We start from the raw sequence: 23,211 nt of genomic DNA, 5'->3' as shown, positions 1-23,211 counted from the left end.
CTAGAAAGCACTGCCTTGAAACAAACTCTCCCTAAACTCACATTCTTAAACACAGTATGTTTTAGCCTCTGCTAGATGTAATGCTGTAGAAGCTATGTAGACAGAATGCATCAGCTACATGTCAAGAAAAAAATCACATAAATAACAACCACTCCTACACCAACTATTGAGCTCACAGCATTTCATAGCTGTCACTTTTCCAGAAAAAGTAAATTATTTTTTTATTTGAGCCCTAGCAGCCAAAAGAACATAAAACTTTACTCTCTCACCTCACTCCTTGTTAATACCCTTTGTTTCCCAGTCATCAACTGCCAGTTGTGTTCAAAATCTTCCATGACTGAAGCAATCCAGGTAATCTTCATTAGTCTTAATGTGTATTTAACATTAGAATAGCACCTGAGGAAAAAGTTGTGCTTGAAGACCTGATGGGGGTTTTTTTAGGTGTTGCAGGTGATGTAAAGAAAGGTATCACCTCTCCATTAAGAACTTTCCAGCAGATGCAGAGAAAAAGAACAGGGACTAAGTAGCCACCTTATCTCAGAATAAATAAGGGCAGGTGTTTTCCTCACACATATGAGATGGCAGCAAACAGAGAAAAGAATAGGACTTGGTATACAAACAAGTGCTTTCCTGATTCTAGGACCAAAGAAATGTTGTGATGAACAGAAAATATTAAAGAAAACCAATTAAGGCTTCTGAGAATATGAAGACCATGACTAGAGGTTTAAAAAAAAGGCACACGTCAGAAATTTGCTTGGAAATATTTTCTTTTTGCTTTACCAGAGCAACTTCTTGCAGAACCATCCAATTTTCAGACTTTAAAATTCTAGCACAAGTGCTGCCATGCAAATGTTCAATTAGTACACAAATGTTAATTCCCCAGAGCATTAGTTTATTTGAGAAACATAAGTAAAGCTCTCCTGCTAAAAGTACCCTTGTAGCTGAATCCCAAATGTTTGTTTTGTTAGTTTGTTGAAACTTCAGGACAAAAGTTAGGTTTGTGTTTCTTCAAAGCAAGATCAAATGTGTTTTTCAAACAAGACACCACAGACAATACAGAGAAGCACAGAAATGATGCATGTACATCATTCAAGAAGATGGCAAGACATAAAGGCAGCTGGGGAGCAAAGTTCCAAATGTTTATTTGACTTTATAAAAAACATTACGATTTTGCTTAGAACTTTTTGCAGGTTTGAATGTGAGTGGGGAACTGCCATAGTGCAGGAGAATACCATTGGAGGATTTGGGTTGCTGTAATACCCCAACGATGTAACAAACTATGTTGGCCCCAAACAGTATGTGGCACGGGGTTACTATGATGGGTACCCAAAACTGCGGCACGTTGTGCCAAGCGACACTTCGCTTCCTCTTCAGCACTCGCCTGATGCGAATAAATCAGTACAGCATAAGTTACTTCTCTCGTTTTATCGCTCCTACCTCTGGAAGAGGTGTCAAGGAGGCAGCATAGGAACAGAAATGTCTCCGATCCTCAGCAGGGTCAGGTCTGCAACTGGGAGCCCCTTCCCCTTATCAGGCCGTACTGTCACTGCCTTGCGTCCCCCCCCCAAGGTCCGGGTGGGGCAGGGGTCGACCGAGGGGCTCTTCCCCCTCTTCACCAGCCAGATGCCAAGCCTGGTAGCAGAAATGTCCCAAGTCCAGTCTGGCGATGTCCCCAAGGTGAGACATTCCCCACCACCCGGGAGCGGGAAGCGGCCGCCCCCTCCTCGCACAGCTTCTCCTCACGGGTGATCGCCGTCGTCCCGTCCCCCCGCGTCGCCTCCCAGCTTCACCTGCCCACCTCCTCTCTTCTGAGAGAAGAGCGGCTTCAACAGCTAGCAGTTTAGGTCACCGGGGATGCGTCGTCACCTGTCGCCTGCCCCCGTGCCCTTCGACCGACATGAGGAGAGGGGCGAGGGAGGGGCGTGAGGGTCGGTACCGCCAGGAGCCGCAAAGGCTGAGCGGGGAGGCGGCAGCGAGAACGGCGGGGGAGTTAGCCTCCTCCCTGCCCGTGCACCTTCCCCCTTTCCCATTAGCCGAGCGCCGCTGGAGCTGTCGGGAAGGAGGCGGGGGCGAGCGCGGCGGTTAGAAAGGGCGCGCAGCGCCGGGTGGGGTTCACTGTTGGGCTGTGAGGGGTGCGGGCGCCACGAAGGAGACGTGCGGGTGAGGCGGGTGCCCCACCCCATCCCTCCCCTCCGTTCTTCCCCTGCCCTGAGGGTGTTTTTTCTACGCCGCAGCCCTCTGAGGAGACCTGGGGGAGTGCCGCAGGTTATGGGCCCCAGGGTGTTTGGGGATATGTGTGTGTGTAAGGGTGTGAAACCTGCTCCGCGAGAGGAATACCTGCTTCGCGTCTTTTGAATAAATTGTGACTCTTTTCTCTGCGAGGTAGGGAGAGAGCGCAGGGTTTAGAACCAGGGCTCGCGGTCCCGGCTTCTGTTGGGTAGTTTTTCTGGAACCGTTTCTGTGTTGTGACGTCTCAGAGTGGTAACAGCTGCGCTGAAGCCGCGGGCTGAGGCTCACTCACTCCGGGCTGAAGCTGCGAGCAGAAGCTCACTCCGGGCTGAAGCTGCGGGCTGCTCTCGGGTTACTTGCTCGGCTTCGACGTGAAGAAAAAAGTGGTGTTTTTCGGAATGATGGTATCAAGACCAAGGTGCTTTAGTTTTCCTCCAGCTTTTTTTAGCCTGTGCCCTAGGGACGATAGGTGCATTTGGTGTTAACTTCAATAGAAGTCACAGGACGTGTTTGTTTTTGGTTTTTATCTCGACGCTTTGCGGTTTTGTTGTTGTTCATGCTATGAATTTTTGGTGGTTCTGGAGCTGACTTAATTTCCCCCCCGGCCCCCAGGTGGTCCAGCTGGGTCAAAGCACGCTGACCTCCTGAGTTGGGGAAACGCAGCAACGCCTTCACAGTGAAGGCTCGTGCAGTGCCCTGACGGCTGAAGGCAACTCCCTGAGCTGCAATAGTGTGAATTTACCCGTGTTGTCTTGGGTTTTTCAGGAGAAGGGGCTTTCAGCTTTGTAAAGCTATAAATAAGTGAGAAAACGTGGAACAGATTAAGTTCTTGTAGAAAATTAGGTTCTATCAAAACAGAAATACATTGGAGCTATTAAATGTGGTGGACAAATCTTAGCAAGAGTTAGTGAAACCAATCTGTAACAGACTTGTAATTTATACAGAAGGCTGATGAGCGAATATGTAGTATGCCACGAATGCTTCTTTATCACTTAAAATCCCTTTGGTGTATATGCCTGGCAGTCTGCTATGTTTTGGAGATAAGTAAGATTTTTATATTTATTTTTTTAATTCTAGAAGGGCAACAAAATGTAATGTGCAGAAGTCACTCTTTCATTAAAACTTTCAAAATGCAGTTTAAGTTGTGAAATCAAAATTCCAGAAATAGATGCAAGCCACTGAAAAATACTTATTCTTGGCTAAAAGGATTTGGTATTAACAATATTTGGTATATTTAATGGATATCGTTCTTGATATCAACTTCTTACTCTCTGTGGGAAGAATGGAGCAATGACAGGCAGTTGGTGGCTAGCAGAGTCTAAAACTATTTCTTGCTTCCTGCAAACTTTCTGCAGTGAAAGCTGTACAATGCAAGTATTATAAAACGTGTAGCTAGCTGCTGCTCTGGGTGTTTAAATTTAGGTGGACTGCACAAAATTAAACACCAGCTTTCCTTCTGTGTTTGATATGAAAATGATATAAGAGAAAATAGTCATTATGAATATTTTTCCTCATGAAATGGAAGTCAACAGTGCTTATAAACAAGACAAGTCAAATTAGGTCAAGGCCTAGTTACATGTAGAAATAAACAGCTATTCTGACTGGGGACACTACTAGTTGATAGCACTAGTCTTCATTCACCACACTGTCTTCCTCCTATCATTGTGGAAAACACACAGAAGAAAGTTTGAAAAATGAGGTCATAGGAGGGGAGAAAAACACAATAGGTGACTAAAAGCTACTATAGATTGTGTGTAAAGAAACAAAAACAAAAAACCAGCTATAAGAAATCCATAATCCTTCAGTGGAAGAGTGAAGGCAACAATTAAAAATAAGGAGCTGTAATAACCTTCCTGTTTAAACTGAATGTTGAAGCTGGCCCTTGAGCATTTCCTAATCCCATTCCTTCTGAAATAGGTCAGATAGCGTAAATAGTGGTAAGTATTTGTTTGCCAACCCAGCTAATACTTGAAGCTGTCTATATGAGAAGTAGAAAAATATCCAGTTTGAATAACGGCCTCATTAATTCCTTTAGCCTTGTGGTCTGGATGTGGACTCTGACAAGCATGAGTTGTATAGACCTTTTAATGTGCCTCCTTTTTTTGCTACTAGTGTTTCTGTAGAGACTCTTGATCTGTTCAGTACAGTTCTTAACTCCTGTCCCATTCCCTGCACTCTCCTAGTTTTGGCTGGTAATGCAAGGTAGGGTGTTTTCTGCATTTTTCTCTTTGTAAAGCAAGGATTGTAAGATGTAAAAAAGTGCTAATGCTGCCTGTAATTTAACACAGTCCTGCCATGTCCATCCTGTGCTGTTTCTGATTGCAAGTAAGTCTAAAGCCTTAGGGCAAGCAGGGTTTGAAGGAGAAAATCCTGCCTTAAAATCCTGCCTTTTTCCTGGAGGAGAAAATCCACCTCCTGTGTCAGGTGTTGTAGGGATAGCAACCTTTTGTATCTCCAGATCCAGGCACTGGGTGTCCTGCTCAGCCAAACTGGGCAGTGGGCTGGCGAAGCCAGTTTTGAGCAGCTTCTGTGCACTGGGCTTAACTTGTGCTGCTTTATACCTTGACACGGAGCTCTTGGATTTGCATAAACCAGATAAATGTATGTACAGCTAAACCTCTGACCTATAAAAATTGAATGCTGTGTTAAGAGCACGATGGCCTCCTAGCATCATTAGCTGCTGCTGTGCTCATTCAAATTCTTCCATAAACAAACCAAGAATTTACTGCACCAGCTGTTTAACAGACTACTTCATTTTGTGTCCATCCTCTACAGTCAAGCATAATGTCATTCCAGAGTGAATACAAGCACAGCAAATACATGTAACTAAAAGAAGCCAGTTTGAAATTGTCTTGTTTAATCTTGGCAGGGAGCTAGTGGGAACCTGACATGAAACTGAAATGTGTCTAAAACTTCTGCTGTACCTAGTGTTGGCCTTAGTGAACTTCAAACTTTTTAATTTCCTGGTGATTGATTTTAACTGTCTAGAGCAATGCAAGTAAGTTGTAGTAGGATTATAGCAACTCAGGTCATGACAAATGTTATTTGAAAAAGTAGTTGTGACTTGAAAGTTAGGTCAAATTATCTAAAAATCATAAGCAGGATTTTTTTTCTCATTTTAGTTAGTGGTCTGTAAAAGAGTAGTTAATTTTGAAACCTATAAGATGAAGGGTGTTTTTCAGTAAGTTTGGGTTGGTTTTCTTTGCTTTTGTGAAATTTTCAGTATTTTTTTTTTCCCACAGTACTTCCAGCCAGCAAACCCAACCTCAAAGAAACTATGGACTCACTTCTCCCATTAGCTTGGCTCCTCCTGACGATATGGATCACATTCATACTCGAAAGTTAGTTGAAGCAATGAGGCCTTTTGGTGTATTTGAAGATACGGAAGAACTGAATCACAGGTATAGGAAGACTCTAAAGTTTGTTAACCTCTTGGGTTTTTTTAGGTCAAACTTAACATGAGTTTTCTTTACAGGTTGGTTGTTCTTCATAAACTGGATAACTTGGTCAAAGAATGGATATCAGAAGTTGGGGAGAGAAAGGTAAGGATTTTCTGTATGTTCTTATCAAAACAGCTGAAGCATTATTTCTTTTGAAGGCCAAGCCACTAGGATTTATGCCAAAGTTAAGTCTAACTTTCTTCTTAAGTATTGAGTACAGTGGTAATAACTGCCATTGAAATATGGTGTAAAAGACACTTCTTATCAAGATCTTTGACTAAACCTGAGAGTGACTCTAGCAGTTGATTTCTAGCAGTTAACAAAGCTGAAAAAACATTGTAGGGTGAGATAGATGATACATGGGGCATAACCTTGCCTCATACAGCCTACAACACGCAGTCTAGTTAGAAATTATTGCACCAGACTTGCCCTTTGTATAGCTCTTAGATTGTGTTAATTTGTGTGCTCTGCTGCTGGGAAAACTAGTAATAGGTCTTAATTAGAGGAAATTATTTAAATGTTTGCTGTTACCCATCCTTTTTTGAGTTGCAAACACTTGAGAAAAACAGCAGTCTCAAGGCTGATGTTAGACTAACAACTCAGTATGGGAGCAAGGAGATACCATTTACAGAAGCTGTTGTTGTCTTTCTAACCTCCTATGTCTGTTAAACTTGCATGTAGGTCAATGTGTATCTTATATGCGTATCTTATATTCTAAAGTCCTTCTCTTCTGCCCACAGAATCTTCCCCCTTCAGTGGTATCAAGCGCTGGTGGCAAAATATTTACATTTGGTTCTTACAGGCTCGGAGTACAAACTAAAGGTAGAACTTTCATGGTTTGGTCATAGTTCTAATGTTGGAATGTGACTTCCAACAATAACAGAAATGGAATCTCTTTGCAGGTGCCGATATAGATGCTGTTTGTGTCGCTCCTAGACATGTGGAAAGAGGAGATTTCTTTCAGTCATTCTTTGAAAAACTAAGACACCATGAGGAAATAAAGAATTTAAGAGTGAGTAAGCTCTCTCCTTGATAGATTGTGCAACTTCTACAATAAAAGTATTCATGTTAAAGACATGTAGTGATGGTAAATGTCTTACAGGCCAAAATTAAAAAAAATAAATTCTTCCTGAGCACCTTCTAAAATACTGTTTTATGCAGCAAGAAAATGTTGGTCAAACTTTTGGTTCTTTCCCCGATGACTGTACATCACATAAGAATCTTTCTGGTACACTGCTCCCTTACCTGTGTTTTTGAAACAGTCAGCTGTGTCAAAAAGCAAAGGTGTCTCTAGAACCATTGCTTTAGCCTTAGGTGTAGTAAGGAGCCTGGAAGTAAGGTAGTTGCATGCAGGAGTAGGCAGCCTGAAAACTGAGGAAGTTGAATGTGATGTCAGAACTGTTGCCATGGAGTTACTTTGGTTGTACTTTAAGACCTGGAATTCATTCTTCTCTGGTCGTGTTTCTTTCTGGCTAGCGGAAAGGATGCATGCTATCAGCTTTACATGAAGTTAGTAGCTGTGCTGTGAATGCATAAAAGTGCTTTGTAAAATCACCCTAAGGTGCATCTGTTGTGTACCTTTCATGTAAAACTGAACTCCTGAGAAGTGTTTCTCTTACCCTAGTCTTTCTCCTGCAGACATTTTGAAAGACTTCATATGTATAGCTAATGAGCTTTTGTAAGATGACCATCACCTGAAAAGAGACTCTGGGCAGCACAATTGTAGCAAGTGGTCTAAAAAAGTGAAAACTGTCCCATAAGGTAGCAGATAGTATTTCACACATGATAGAAAATGAAAATTCAGGATGCTAGTATGCACTGTCCAATGTGGTTGCATTTTCTACATTTCTCTGGATGTTATCTAGTATAGGAATCTCTTTTCTTGCTTGCTATCAAGGTTAAGTACCTTACAACTAATGATACTGATGGCTTATCGTGCACTGATTTTTCATTACAATTTTTGATCACCAAGCTGGTATTAGTACTGTATTTTCTAGGCTGCAAACAGTATAACACTAATTTTGTTTGTTTAGAAGCAACTCAGTCTTTATACTGTTCCAGTTAGCAGTATAAGTGCTGTATTGTATCACATTTTAGGAAAAACATTAAAGCAGTAAAAGATATGTTCTTACTCGGTTATTCTTTACAGGCGGTTGAAGATGCTTATGTACCAGTTGTGAAGTTTGAGTTTGATGGCATAGAAGTAAGCATTTCATTTTTTTTCTCTGGGTAAATTTCTATTCTTGGGTTGTAAAAGAATACCTTTTCCAGGGACCTGTGACTGGGCTAATTTGTATATTTGGCATATTCAGAAAATTGTAATTGAACAGCCTGTCTACAACCTATCCTAGGAGAGGCCACTGCACTAGAGTGGGCACTTACAGGAAAATAAGCCCTTAGGAAATCTGGCAGGTGTGGAAACATCAGGGACATCTTTTTTCTAAACCTGTCACAGTGATTTACCTGAATAGCATTTACCTTGCAAGGATTGTGCAGAGCGGGGAGTGAGCAGAGGCAGTGTCCTTGGCTAGCTCAGCCAAGCCAGCTTTCTACAGAGGGCTGCATTTAGTGTAGCTTACTGTATGAATCATGTGAGCAGACTAAACATTTTGTTGAAAATCAAAAAATGAAGTAGTTTTGAAACAGTCTGGAAAATGGAAAGTAAGGGTACTCATTTGACTCATGCCTAAGCTTGTCAGCTGCAGGAATCCTTGTATCTTGACTACATCTTACACAATGAATAAAGACCTGCATGCTGTAATATGTAAACAAGTTACTGCTTGGTATCACTGTCACAAAGGCACTTGCTCAATGACCTTTTGGGGACCTTTATCTGGCACAGACATTGACAGAAAATAATTTTCTTGCTTCAGACTGTACAGTAAAGCAGATACTTCAGAAAGTACTCACTCCTTTGCTGAAGTATAGTTGAGGTGGTTGAAGTTATGTCTTAATTCTACGGTTAATTTTAAATTTCATTTTAATGGAAATTTCAAGTTTAGAGTATTTTTTGAACATCAGAAAAAACCCTTCCTTTCCCTAGAATGCAATAAAGGTTTTGTATATCGAATGTGGAACTTGGAGCAATTTTCTGGCAAGTAAATCTCTTGGGAGATGTATAAATAATCACATATTTATGAATCAGAATATTAACCACTGTTTCTAGACTTGATTATCAACCCCCACTACTGTACTGTGTGCAAACTGGCATTTGAACTCCTGGTTGATGCTTTTTTTCTCTCAAGATTGATCTTGTGTTTGCAAGACTGCCCGTGCACACTGTTTCTGATAATCTTGATCTTCAGGACGACGCGCATCTAAGAACTCTGGATATAAGGTGTATACGGAGTTTAAATGGTGAGCATATTTACATGTCTTTAAAAAGAGTGTTACTAGAATTTGTATAGAATGCAAACAAGTTTCTGTACAAGGAGCAGAAACTTCTTTCTTGTATACCTGAGGATACCTGAAGAGGTGGCAAGCAGGCTTAAATTTAAATGTTTTAAGGAGCTGTGTGTTTGTCTTGTATTTAGTGTTTCTCTGATTAGGGTGAGCTTTTTGTTTGCCACAGAAACCGCTTCATATTAATAGGAAGAGCAATAGGTAGAGAAAAATGTGTTGTAGTTAATGAAAAAAATATATTTAAAATACCTGAGCCTTGCTCACAGTTTCATACTGACTCATTTAATTGTTCCTTGTTATCAAAAGAAACCTGATTTTTGGAATACTGGGGAAAGGCCTAATTTTAAAACTGTAGTCTGAACTGTAAAAAAAGGTGTTGAGGGCAGCAGTTACCTGAAGTGGTACTCAATGTTACATGCAATCTATAATTTTTAAGGTAATAAAAAGTAAGTAATCTAAATGTGGTTTTGTAGACTTGAACGTTAAGCTGCTGATCCAGTCTAGCATAAAACTGCCTCATGCCTGTTACTGGGAACTTCTGGACTTTTTTCTTATAGGCTGCAGAGTCACCGATGAGATAATAAACTTAGTGCCAAATAAAGAAAACTTCCGACTTGCACTCCGTGCCATTAAGCTGTGGGCAAAAAGTAAGCAATATTGTTGTTCAGGATCTTCAACCTTTTTGGAGGCACTTTGTGCTGAAAAAAATAGGACCACTAGAAGTACTACAGCTTTGGGTAGCTGTTTAAATAACAGGTTTTTATAAACCAAAAGCTGTTTCTAGTTTAGGGTCAATGTCTGTGTGTGGTAGATCCCATGTGTTCTTTAATGTGGATAGGGTAGGAAGGAGAGAGAATGCCTACAAGATACTGCATTGTGTATAAGGAAACTTACTACAGATTATGAAAATGTCAAGTATAAAAGCTTTTGATGTATAAGGAATAAGCAATACTGCTTGTGCACGTGACTAGAACAAGTGTGAGAAGAGCACCAACTTTTCTTCAGGGAAGTTGGAGTGAAGCAGTAGCTGTAGCAGTGTTGGCAAACTTCAGAGTTGCAGTATTCTGAGAAGTGATGTGCTAATGATTCTTTTCTTGCCACTGTAAGGACCAATAATTTTTGCCTCATTGCACTGCAAAATTAACTGAGGCTGAGTGTACTGAGTATTCTAGAGATTGTGAAGTTCATGCTGTAAATTTGAAGGACAGGCTAACTACAGTGTATGTGTTTTAGGACGTGGCATTTACTCAAATATCCTGGGATTTCTCGGTGGGGTTTCCTGGGCAATGCTGGTAGCAAGAACATGTCAGCTGTATCCAAATGCATTGGCTTCTACACTTGTTAACAAGTTCTTCTTGATTTTTTCAAAATGGTAAGAGCTATTGGTCTTTTTAATTAGCATAAAGTAATGTTCCTAAGGGTAGTTCTCTATGTAAGATTTATCTTGACAGCATTCAGTCCTACCCCAAATGACATGGCAGAGTTTTATACGGGCGGTTAGTTAATGGCTTTTGTTATTTAGGGAATGGCCAAGGCCTGTAATGCTGAAACAAATTGCTGACAGCAATCTGAATTTACCAGTATGGGACCCTAAGGTATGTAGACATTGAATACAGAAGCCTTCAAACTTTCTTCTAACCTAAAGTGATGCTAAGGAAAATTGTTCTAACATCATAGGTAAACCCATCAGACCGACACCACGTCATGCCTATTATTACACCAACCTACCCACAGCAGAACTCCACATACAATGTATCTTCATCAACACGAGCAATAATGGTAGAGGAGTTCAAACGAGGTAAAGTTCTTTCCATGCTTATTAACCGATTAAAAAGTGTAATTCTTGCCATATGAACCCACATAGTTTGAATTGCTTATGCCCAATAAAGTGTTCTGCCCTTTTAGGTAGAGCGGTTCTATGGGACATGCGACTCTTGCAGGCGATATGAGAACAGTTTTACAGTGAACTATTGTAGCAGATGTGCATTGTCTCAAGGGGCTTCCTGCTTTTTGCTTGGTCAATTTCTGCTCAAAGCCTTTATCTTGTAAAGTTTATATTATGCTAGGGTAGTCTTAAAACCAAAATGGTAATAATGTTTCCAACCTCATTTACAGGTCTTGCTGTAACAGATGAAATTCTCCAAGGAAAAGCAGACTGGTCAAAGCTCTTTGAACCGCTGAACTTCTTTGAGAAGTACAAGTATGTATGCAATCTGTTGTCTGAATGTGATATGATTTCCTTACTGTTTAGCATAATGAGTTTTAACTTGCAGTCTAAATAGAAAGTGTCATTAATGTTTGTTTTTCAGAAACTATAGGCAGGTCATGAATTTTAGTAAGGATAAGTATAGGGAAGCCAAAATAGAAAAAGCTTATGCTAGTGACACTGTTTTTATTTGGAAAAAGTTAACTATGATACTGAGAATCTAGAACACAATTCTAAAGGCAATAATCAGGTTTTTTCTGCACTTTATACTGGGCTGAATGCAGGCTATAATCTGCCTTGTCTGGAAGTCATATTCTAGACATTTAATGCAGTTTTGGTTTCACCTGAAGGAATATAAAGTATGTTCTCCTTTTCTTCTAGGCACTACATTGTTCTTACTGCTAGTGCTTCTACTGAAGAGCATCATTTAGAGTGGTAAGTTGTTTTAGATAGGGATTCAATTCATAATGAAATTCAGTTCCATGATGTGCTTTAACTGTATTAACGAATGAAGTATTAAACTATGCACCTAGGCATGGAGTACAGTACCAAGTTAAGCAGACAGTTAGGGTCCATCAGCAAAACAAACCTTTGTGCAAAGGGAAGGTAACCTAAGTCTTGCTGTATAAATTAACCTAAAAATCTGAGTCATGATGAGAAGGAATAAAAAGGGCAAGTATGCCTGAAAATTGGATATTCTGTGTCATCTGGAAAAGTAGGCTCAAGGAGTCTGCTCACTGCTTAGTCAGCACTTCTTCATTTCAAGTGTTCCGTGTTGCAGAGACTGAAGCAAACCAGACTTGCTGTAATCAAATGAGTAAAGGCCCCTGGAGAGCTAGATCTTTTACTGACTGATGGAGCAGTGGTCTCAAATTTTTTGATTACTCACTCCTATCAGTTATATGTATCTGCTCAGCTGAATTTAACTTGCTACTTATAGATTGATTAGCATTTTTGTGTCAGCATTATATTATACAGAGGCATGTAACTACTGTGCTGGATGCAGTTAAAAATTAGTAAATACCTTGTTCTTAGGGCTGGCCTTATTGAATCTAAAATTCGTGTTCTGGTTGGAAACCTGGAGAAGAATGAGTTTATAACTATTGCACATGTACAGCCACAGTCTTTCCCTGGCAACAAAGAACTATGTGAACAGTAAGTTTCATTCTTTTTCTGAAATACAGTTTGGCAATGCATTGTGACTTGTTTCTACTCATTCACCTCAACTCATCTATGGGAGATGTTCAGTTATGTACCTGCCCTTTTGTAGGTACAAGCTCTGAGAGGTGATGTTTTGAGCATGGGAGATCTTCTAAAAGAAGGGAGAAGTACTTCATGTAGAAGTAGTCTAAGAACTTAATTATGGGCTGACTCTGCTCTTCAACTGCTGTGTAAAACTGAACTGTTGATCCCTTCTTGAGAGTAGATACATCCAGATATAACTGTTTGTGAAAAAATTGTGAATGTCTTTTTAGGAATGGACATGTGTCGATGTGGTTCCTTGGGATCATTTTTAGGAAAGCAGAAAATGCAGAAAGCGTTAACATTGATTTAACATATGATATTCAGTCATTCACGGACACGGGTGAGCCTTTATTTTGTTCTAATCTCGTAATATTTCATTCTTTTATTCTAGTGAAAGTTGCTTCACAAAGTGAATTGCGCTTCCTCCTGGTATTAGATATCAGCTGTTTCTCTAAAGAACAACATACAGAAGATCAGTTTTTAAAATGTACTATTTTGACACTTTAGCCAATCAGTATCTTGAAACAAAAGTCTGTACTAAAGTCATATGCCATATGTGAAATAAGTTCTGTAGCTTATAGTAAACACCCAAAGGAGCTGCATTTCGTGAACAGTCAGATGTGAAGCCAGGAGTTGCCTGTTTACTGGATGTAGCTACGTTTGCAAAAGCAATTGTCAGCTGCTGAATTTTAGAAGGTGGGAGTGAACTATATCAAATTCTTAAGTTAGTAATGCCTGTTGCCAGTATTTTACCAAAATAAGTATTTGTGTGCAAGATCTCAGAACTTTAAAAGTCAATTTGTTACACTGTAATTACATGCAGCCTTGCATGACAACCTTCATGTTCGTATTGTTATGCATTTTTTGATGTAGAAATAAAGTAAGAGTGGACATGTTATGTAATGCTAGAAAAAAGGGGTTGGGGGCAGAAGTAGTTTGAAAGTTTGTCTTCTACATAAACAGCTTTTGTGGCTGTGTGCAGTTAGGTTTGTGCCTAGCTATCATAATAAAGAACAAAGGAAAAGTGTGTTTGGACCAAGTTCTAAGCAGTGGACTCCTTCTGTTATACCAGCAGGAATACTGTCACAATCCAGGTGGGGCAGCTTCCTTGGGCTCAGACTGTTATCTGTGTTTCTTTCAGTACTGTGGCTAATGTAAATTGTATCATCAAGGTTTATGTACTGCTAAGAGGCTACGATGGATGTTAAATCCTTTATTTCTACGCACAGACTTTGTTAATATAGCTGGGTGTTCTTAGTTTAGTGAAGCCCTGTATGTAGCTTTCACATACAGGGCTTGAATCCAGGGAGACTGAACCAAAAGGTTCGCATCTTGAAAGATGCGAAATCCCTTGGCGAATGTGTGAGTGACCAGTGATTATGTGCCAGAAAGCTTTTATCACATGCCATGACTCTGAGAGAATATTTTTAAGAGGGAAAAAATCAGCTTCATTCCAGTTGGAGGGTTGAAGCATATAGGACTCACAGTTTGAAAGGCTTTTTTTGTGTGAATGTTTATCTTTCTTTTACATAAAAACATTATTGGCTTTACTTTGAAGCAGTTGTTCTTCACATTGATGTGAATGTCTATATATGTGCTTTTATGTCACTTCTGGGTCTCCTGTAAAAAGATTTAAAGCCTTTTTGCTGCATGTCTTTTTTTGATTCCCACTCTGTATGTTAGTCACCTGACTCTCCAGTTATGCTTATGATAGTCCTGTTAGATAGGCTTATCTAAATGTGACTTCATTCTCTAATAACTGCTGTGTTTGTATAGAATTTTTAGTTGTTTGGAAAAGACTGTTTACACACAGTTAAGATAAACCTGTTCAAATTGTAGAGGTTCTAAGTCGGGTGTTCCTAAAATCCAGTCTTAAAATTTTATCTGCCCAAGAAATTAATGTATGAACTCCTGAGAAGTGATATGATCTTAGAGATGCTAAAAAAAAAAAAGTTAAATAACAAACCCAACAAAAAAAACCCCAAAACAAATGCAACAACCCACATTCACCACTGTAAATATAAAAAATAAGTCTGAATCTCAAGTAATGTGTCTGGCCCCTCATGAGTTGTGCACAGTTAGGTTGATACAGAAAATCCTCTACATCCATTCTCAAACAGAAAACCAATTGTTAAGGAATATTTTCTCCTTCAGGATAATATCAGCTCGGATGTGAGCTGCATGATTAGCAAACCACAGCTGTAACCCAGCAAGCATATGAATGAATATTTGAACTGTAATAGCTGTTATGGATCTGGTCTGTATTGGGTGTGAGATGGGTATCTTGGGTCACATTCACCTTCTTGGAGACTACATTGAAGTAGCATTTCATGTTCAGTTAGGTTGGTTGCTTTTCATGTGGGCTGGACAGACTTAAAGAATAGACATCTTGTCTTAAGAAACCATGTGTAACTTTAGTGCAAACATACCTGCTGAGCTACAACATTATATTTCTTATTAGTTTACAGGCAGGCTAACAGTCTCAACGTATTAAAGGAAGGTATGAAGATTGAAGCAGCTCACGTGAAGAGAAAACACCTCCATTATTTTTTGCCTGCAGGAATCTTGCAGAAAAGGAAGGTAGAGTGAAAAATAGGCTCTTCTGAAAATATATTTTTGTTTAATAATTACTTGAAGACTTGTTCACTTTTTTTAACTGTTGTTTCAGCAGAGCATGCCAGATACTGGTAAAAACACAAGCAGGCGCCAGTGCAAAAGGGTGTTTTCAGGTGGAAGCTGTTTGGACAGTTCCAGAGACACAGACTACAGAACATGTAATTCCTCATCATTCAAAAAAATACCTAAATTGGATACCTCTGCTGTAGAGAGAGAAAGGTTAGTATCACAGAATCATAGAAACACAAAGTTAGGGGTTGTAAGGGACCTCAAAAGAACATCTAGTCCAAGCCCCCTGCCAGAGCAGGGTCACCTACAGCAGTTCACATAGGAATATGTCCAGGTGGGTTTTGAATGTCTCCAGGGAAGGAGACTCCACAATCTGCCAGGGTAGCCTGTGACACTGCCCTGTCACCCTCAGTGAAAAATTTCTTCCTAATATTTATATGGAACTGCCCATGCTCCAGTTTATAACTATTGCCCCTTGTCCTATTATTAGTCACCCCTGAGAAAAGTTTGACTCCATCATCCTGGCACTTGCCCTTTACATATTTATAAAAATTAATGAGGGCATTCCTCATTCTCCTCCAAGCTGAAGGGACCCAGCTCCTTCAGCCTTTCCTCATAAGGGAAATGTTCCATGCCCTTAATCATCTTGATCTCTCTGTGCTGGACTATAACCTTAAAGCTTTGAAGAAGCTGCATTTAACTGACTCAATATGAATTGAGATTCATATTGATGTCTAGGATTTCTGGCTTGAATCTACGTGGGCCATAAGCATGTGGAGGGCTCTGGTGGCTTCAGGAACAAAGCTGGCATCTCCTTTGGGCATGTGGGGAGAGACAGGGGAAAGAAACCCTTGAAAAGAAGCTATTGAATCAACATGAAGGCATAAAAATGAAGAAGATTATTCAGTCTTTAATATAAATCCCCTTAGGTTAGTGTGTAACTTGAAGCCAGAGTATTTTAGTTGTAGTTAACTGGTTTTACCATCAAAAAGTATAATTAATGCCAAGCAGTACTAAGTTCTAAGGAAAAGCTGATCTTGATTACAGAAACACTAGCTGCTGCTGACTTAATGAAACAGCATAACATCTCGGACAATAGAAGTGTCATCAACTTCCTGGGAAGGGTGTCCATAAGCTACTTCCATACAGGAGGAATATGTAATCTTGAGAGTATTAGCCCAATGCTACCAAATGTGTAATGCTTCCTGTGTTCAGAATGTTTGGTACAGTAGGATTATCATCCAGGAAACAATTATGGTGTGTATGGTAAAGCAGATTTTTTAATCAAAAGCAGCAGATTGCTGGATATACCAAGCTAGAATACTGAAGAAAAATGTTGAAATTTAAATTTGTGGTCTGAACTTCAGGAAGTGGAAGATCCCATGCTAAATTGTCTGAGTTCATGTTGTTTAGTAGATCTGTGTCAATGAGCTAAGAAGGTAGATGTTGGTCTTGCAAGAATTTTCTGGAACTGGAATGTGTAGTATATTGCAAACTAGCATTTTATAATTCTGGCATCTGATTTCTACAGAAATGTTGTGTATCAGAGATCCAACAGTGCTAGCAGAGAGAAGTTGCCTCCTATTACTGTGTCTTCAGTGTCTAAGGGGCCCTCCATTCCTCTTATTGATTCAAGTATGTATTGAAGTAATGGGTGAAATGTGGTCTTGAATTTCATGGATGGAACTCCAAGAGCTTGGCATCTCTTACAGAAATGGAGGCTGCAGTTGCAATAAGGACATCAGGGCCTCCAACTGTTAGCACCATCCCAGGACTTAACCCGATTTCTCAACTTGGAGCACATGCTCTCCGAGGACACCATGAAGTAAGTGCAGCTCCAGTTACCAGTCCTAAGAATGCTGCACCTAAACGACATCATTCACCTACATCAGGAGAATGCCCGAAAAAAACAGCAAAAGGAGAAAAGGTAATGATGGAGGGCTAGGCCAGGGAGGGTTTGAAAGTAGTATTAATGGTTGATGTAGAATGAATGACATAACTGAGAAGAAACACTTGTGTACATACTCAATGGACTCAGGAATCTGAATTTAAGCTTAATGATAGTTTTATTAGGATGTAGACAAAAATTTGTTTTGGATATACTGTATAGCATTACACAATTTTTTCCCAAGATCTGGCACTAGAGACTTTCTGGTCTTGTTGGCAAGGTCTCTCCATACTACTTTACTTAAGTATTACTCCACTGACCAAGTAGTAATGGAACTAGCTCATTTGGAAGCAGTTCTTGAAGTAATTTGGAAAAAAATCTTTCAAAATGAAGAGAGTATGAATCTTACAAATTTAAAAGGAGCTAATCGTGTTCTGGGAGATGATTTCAGCATGCTTATTGATAGTTTTTGCTGCTTTATAAATCAGCAGCCTGCTTAATAGGTTGTCCACTCCTGAAATGCCATTGTAGAATGCTTGTAGACTCTTGGTTTGTGGAAGCTTTGGATTAGTGCTTTATTTGTTTTATTGCTTGATATAAATCTCCTTAAATAATTTCCTTGAATAGTTCTCCTTATGTCTTGACATCTGAGACAGAGGCAAAGAACAACTACAAAAACCCCCTAAATTTTGGCACTTTTCAAGAATCAACTTGTGGAACTGTTATCTAGTATTGAATATTTCAAGTACTGATTTCAGGACTTGCATAGTAAGACTTTAGAGAGGATGGAGATTCTGGTGTGGTAATATATTCTTGTCTAAATGATAAGAATGGCCACGAACACAGTGTATTGTCTGGAAGCTGTACCCAAATATAAATGTAATTTTAGTATAGCAATTATTTTGAGTCTGTGTATTCTGTTCTTATAGTTAACTGGCCAGGATTCAGCATTCAAAGATGGCAGCAACCAAGAAGATGTCAGATCATCTACAGAAAATGTAATTTTGAAACTGCTTTACTGAGTGGAGTAACTGAAAAGCTGAATGGATGAATGGACTGTTGTAATGTCTAGACTACCTCACATAAGTACATATTTACGGATGTAAACAAAACTATGCTTTTTAGCTTAACTTTAGTCTTCATTTCCCAGATATTACACACCTGTATGGCCTGTCTTTCAAACGTTACCACCGATGAGCTTGCCATGCTTGGAATCAAGTTTAATTTTTTAAACTGCTTAATTTGCTGATAAAAATTAAGATGGCTAAAAAGACTAAAGCATTTGGCCTCTCAAAGGGAGCATAAAAAGCTCTACTTAGTGTAGCTTGCTACTGCAACAAACTCCTGAGGACACACCTTCAAATCAAGATATGGGCTTGTTGGGAGAGTGAACTTAACCTGAAATGCTGTATGTGTGCTTATAGGGCTCAAGAAAACCCCACATGCCAAAAACAAAGTGCAGGTTGTCAATGCATATATGTATTTGTTTTAGGTATCCTAGCTGCCAGACCTTGTTGTCTCAAGTCACAAATTTGACAATGCTGTCTAATGAATCCCTTCTGATTTTTTTAGGTTGTTGGCAGAAAAGCCATGCTGATTCCAGCTCTCAACACATCAAGATCGCAGGTATTACTTATTGTGCCTTTGTTCATAGGTAAAACAGAACTGGAGCTGTCATTTGATGTACTGAGGCTTATGTACTATTAGTCCCTGTAAACTTGGTGGTTCTAAGTAGCTGGTAAGCTTTTGCCTATCATGCTTCCACTGAACTGAATAGCTGAACAATGACCTTCTAGATTTACTCACAAAAGTAAAGGCAAAGTTTCCAAGTTTATTGCACTTGGAAAAAAACCAAACATGTTTCCATGCATTCAAACACTTGACACAGTTTGTTTCCTGGTTCGCTTTTTCCTTAAGGAAAAAGAGCTGTACTCCTTGCAGACCTTCTGTGAGGTGGTCTGAGCTCTTACCTTAAATACTTTACACTGATTTCTATGATGAGGCATGGAAGCTTTGAAGTGTGTAAATGGCCTTAACTTCTTGGTGTTGTGGAAAATGTTGTGAAACTGGGGATTGTAAGACTGGAAGTAGTTTGGACAGTAGAGAGACTTTTCCTGATCTGTGGATCTGGGAAGAATTGTAGCTTCCACTGTTATGCTATTGGGCAACTTGCAATTTAGTTCCCCCCATGCCTTAGGAATCTAATTATCTCAATTGATGCCAGGAAAGAAGTGTCCATAGGGGAAGAATCTTTTGCACTATAAACTGGTGCTAAATAAGTGGTGTGGTGGACAAAACCTTTTCTGTAAATATTTGGGTTTGATTATTATTTTGGTACATAAAAAATGTTGTTATATTCAGCTAAGAAAGAACTTATCTGCTTCTACTTCTGAATTAAACTTCCTTTTTTTTCCCTGTGGCATCTTTTTGTGTGTTGTAGAGGCTTTCCAGTAAAGAACTACCAGATTCTTCATCTCCTGTTCCAACAAATAGTATTCGTATTATTAAAAGATCCATCAAACTTACCCTTAATGGTTAACCAGAATCTCCCCAGGTAAAGATAATCACTTCTTCAGTGGTCCATGTTATCAATGTGTACTGTAGTAACAAAGTATGGAAGGGTATTGTTGCCATACTGCAACTGGCCTGTTAAAATAATGGATTTAGAGTATTGTTAGATGCTTACTTTCTTTTGAATTACTCTTTCTGTATTCTGGTAACAGTTATTCTTATTAGTCTTTTAGTCTTAACTGTCACTAGCTGCAACAGCTCTTGAAAAAGCCACAAAAAAAATAACCTGTCCTGTAACTTGGATTCAGAATGTATGTAAACAGGGTTGACTGGTCACTGCAACCACATTCTGGTTTCAAGTGTATATGAACATGCTTATGTTAATTTGTGCTTTCCTAGTTCATGTGTATATGTTGTTCTTAAATTATTTTCCCATTTGGCACATAACCCTCCTGTGCATCTATCACAATGGTGCTCAGCTTCCTCAGCTTGTAGCTTTCCACTGTCTAGCACAGCCATGCACTATGCAAGTATTGCCTCCCATGGAGGCCCAAGAATCATTTATGTCCTGAAGGAAGAATGTAACAGAGGTACCTTGCTACCATTGTATAGATCTGATAGGCATGTCCCATGCCATGTTACCTGATTTTTGTCTTAAGACTGCACCATCAGGAGACTTGAGGGTTTTCTCATTGTCACTGGATAGTAAAGCTAAACTGAGAACACAAAGCTAAAGTTGTACTTCAATACTACAACAGCTGAGGCTGTTGTGCCACTACTAGCCATCTGCAAGCTGCAGTCTTGAAAGCAACTGGCATGAAGAAAGTGGTTTCAGATAAACCCCGAAAGCTGTTTTAAATGGTTGCATGAGAACTTGGAGTAGTCGAAAGTCTGGTTCTGTAAACTGATAAATCTGCTTACCCAGTTAGGTGCAATAGTGGTTTTTGAAGGGTGGGGAGAAATTCTGATCATACGAAAACAGAAGTTATGCTGTTTGTTGTAATCTTGTTGTAATTTGGTGATTTTGTAAATGAGAAAAAATTCTGAAATGCTTTTTCCAGAGTATTTTTGTATGTACTGTAAAATACTATCTTTCAAAGAGAAATCTAAAATCTCCAGTCTCTTTTTTTTAATGAAGATCGGATCTGCTTAAAAAACCCTAACATCTAAACCAAATGTAAGGTGGGCAGAGCCACAAAAATTGTTCTACAAAATGATAGTGTCATGCTAGATTAAATTTAAGGAGAAAAGGAACACTGCTTTCCTGCTTCTAGCTTCTGCAGTTCTTGATTTAGCATCCTTTGAATAGTGCAGTTTGCAAACTGTGACAGCTGAAGTCTTGATTTGCCTATATTTACAAAAGGTAGCCCTGAATTAATTAAATTAGTTGCTTGGCTAAACAGCAATTATGCGTTCTGATTATCTTAATAAGTATCCACCTTAAAACTCCAGTGACAAGGCCAAGGGACTCTAAAAGAATGAAACTTGTATCTTGTAAGGTCTGCATTCTCTAGCATTCCTCCCACCGCCAGTATTCCAGACTTGCTGAGAATGTATACATATATCACGATACACAGTCATGATTTTATTTAATTATAACCTCTAGTTTCCAGCTTCTTTCAAGTGCAATTTATCTGTTAAAAAATTTACCTTAGTGGGTTTCAGAAGTCTTATTCTTCCTTCTCCCCTACAAAAAACCCAGAACTTAGACTGCAAGGCTCAAATTGTCACAGGCTAAAATTAAGCAGCAGAACCCACATTGGTTAAATGGCTTTTAGCAGAACTACACCTTGAGTTTATAAAATGGTTACCTGTTTTAAGACCTCTGTTAAAAACAAGGCCTTTAAGCATTGTCAAGTCTGTGTACTAGTTACAGTATTTATACAACTTCAACACCTGTGTAAATAAATCCATCATGAATTTGAAAGAATTGAAGCTGAAATACATTATAAGATACAGAAAAGCCATTGTTTTCCAGTAGTCTACAACCCTGTAGTATTACCATGCTTTTAAATGAGTATTCTAGTTGAGTATTCCAAGACTGTTAAGGGCTGTTTTGCCCTTAAATTCATGTGCTGACATAAAGGCTATGTGACTTGCTTCAAACTAGCCTATATATCAAATATATACCTATAGATACCTATATTTTTAAATATAGATACCTTTATAGTAGGTACAAAAATATATGCCTTTATATAGTTGTTTGGTTTTTTCCAGCTTTTGCTTTGCAATTATCTTCTAATTGCTTACTTTTCTTTTTGTTCCCTCACTCTTAAGGTTATAAGAAGAATGTTTAGGAAGAATTTAGGTAACTAGTTTCTTGGACTTGATGCAGCATAGGCGAGATTACATGCATCATTTTAATACACCTTGACTCGACGCTTGACCCAGTGCAGAGTGACATCACTGTTCTGGAGTTTCCCTGCAGATTAGATTTCAGATGTTTTAAATAAAGTTCAAACAAATCCAATTCCACTTAAATGTTTTGCTTTGTTTATGGAGCAAGTCCTCTGTTGAAGTGAATGAAGGGAAAGTTACTCATGCATAAAGACTTGGTGAGGGAGGCTCTTCGCTATCAGACTTCCTGCAAACTTTGCTCTTTTCTATCTCTGTCCTAGCTGGCTGCTGCATGTGTAGCTTGAAAGCCCAGATGGAAGAGGTGAGGGATCCATGATCAGTCTCCTTGAAGAGGAGCAGCTCTGCATTGCAATTGTGTATGTCCAGTAACATTGAACAGTTCCACTGCAGGAATCTGTCTGCTTATACCTAACAATTAAATCCATAGGAAACAAACAGTTAATGTGAAGTCACCTACACTTTTGCTTTTGCAATGGATGTAGAAACCAAGAGGAAGTAATAGAATATTTTATGCCTTGATCAGTAAAAAAGTCAAGAGGCAAAACCCAGAAAGTATCTTGAACCTGTTAATCTTGGCTTTGGAAAGGAGAAGGCTTATTAGTACTGCATTCATATAAAGCTGCGTGACAAGCTGTTTAGCCTGAAAACTCAAGTGAGAACTCCTAGCTGTGTTTTTTGTAGTTACCTCATCACACTATTTTTATAAGGAGTTGGGTCCTATGCATTATTCCAGTAACTGACAACCTGTGGTTGTGGTGTGCTCTGAGCCTGTGTGCAGTCAAGGGGCTGTAACCCACACTGTGTTGGAGCCACTCTGTGCCCCCTACCCACAGGAAATCAAATGGCTGTTGGTGGAGCCTTGCTCTGAGCAGTAACTTGTTCCTGTGAGAACAGGAATTTTCCCCTCCCACAGGACCGCCCCGGTGGGCTGGTCTGCAGCCATGTCTTGTCCCTCCACCTCCTGGTCTGTGGCTGTCGGGGCTGTGTGCCCTTTCCCAGCGGGGTGCTGTAGGGCCGCGTTTCCTGCTCTACAGCCCTTGTTGGGGGCGAGCTGGGGGCCGAGACCTACGTGTGCTGTGACGATGCTGGCGTGTGACTGCTCTGCTGCTGTGCTCAGAGAGCAGCTGCCTGGGAAACACCACTGTAGCCCTGTGCTGCCTGCTACCCCTCACCACCCACCTGCAGGAGTTAGGGAGAACTAGGCACAGCCCCATGATTTCTGGACAGCTCTGCTATTTCTGTGCCTTTCCTCAAGTCCACCTGGGCCAGGCTGGTTTAAAGCAGAGAATCGGCATGGACTGCCCTGT

General features: G+C 39.7%; 1 protein-coding gene across 1 annotated transcript; it reads left to right on the top strand.

The window, feature by feature from the left end:
- Window positions 1-2,630: 2,630 nt before the first annotated feature.
- PAPOLG (poly(A) polymerase gamma) lies at window positions 2,631-19,574 on the top strand. The gene is made up of 22 exons (XM_030447534.1): window positions 2,631-2,647; window positions 5,472-5,630; window positions 5,705-5,771; window positions 6,410-6,491; window positions 6,572-6,681; window positions 7,819-7,872; window positions 8,915-9,026; window positions 9,629-9,718; window positions 10,305-10,443; window positions 10,594-10,666; window positions 10,749-10,869; window positions 11,187-11,271; window positions 11,659-11,712; window positions 12,313-12,432; window positions 12,753-12,862; window positions 14,984-15,102; window positions 15,191-15,357; window positions 16,679-16,782; window positions 16,860-17,074; window positions 17,965-18,047; window positions 18,619-18,661; window positions 19,476-19,574. The coding sequence occupies exons 1-22, from the start codon at window positions 2,631-2,633 to the stop codon at window positions 19,572-19,574; spliced, it is 2,223 nt and encodes a 740-aa protein (XP_030303394.1).
- Window positions 19,575-23,211: the final 3,637 nt, after the last annotated feature.

The sequence above is a fragment of the Calypte anna genome, chromosome 3 (genome assembly GCF_003957555.1).
Source record: "Calypte anna isolate BGI_N300 chromosome 3, bCalAnn1_v1.p, whole genome shotgun sequence".
In the NCBI taxonomy this organism is placed as follows: Eukaryota; Metazoa; Chordata; class Aves; order Apodiformes; family Trochilidae; genus Calypte; species Calypte anna.
The sequence above is the reverse complement of the archived record's forward strand: the minus strand, read 5'-3'. Positions and strand labels throughout refer to the sequence as shown.

Coding starts and splice junctions, on each gene's coding strand:
- PAPOLG (XM_030447534.1), top strand. Junction 10,444..10,593: donor TTCTTGATTTTTTCAAAATG/GTAAGAGCTATT, acceptor TTTGTTATTTAG/GGAATGGCCAAGGCCTGTAA. Junction 18,048..18,618: donor GAAAATGTAATTTTGAAACT/GCTTTACTGAGT, acceptor GGTTGTTGGCAG/AAAAGCCATGCTGATTCCAG.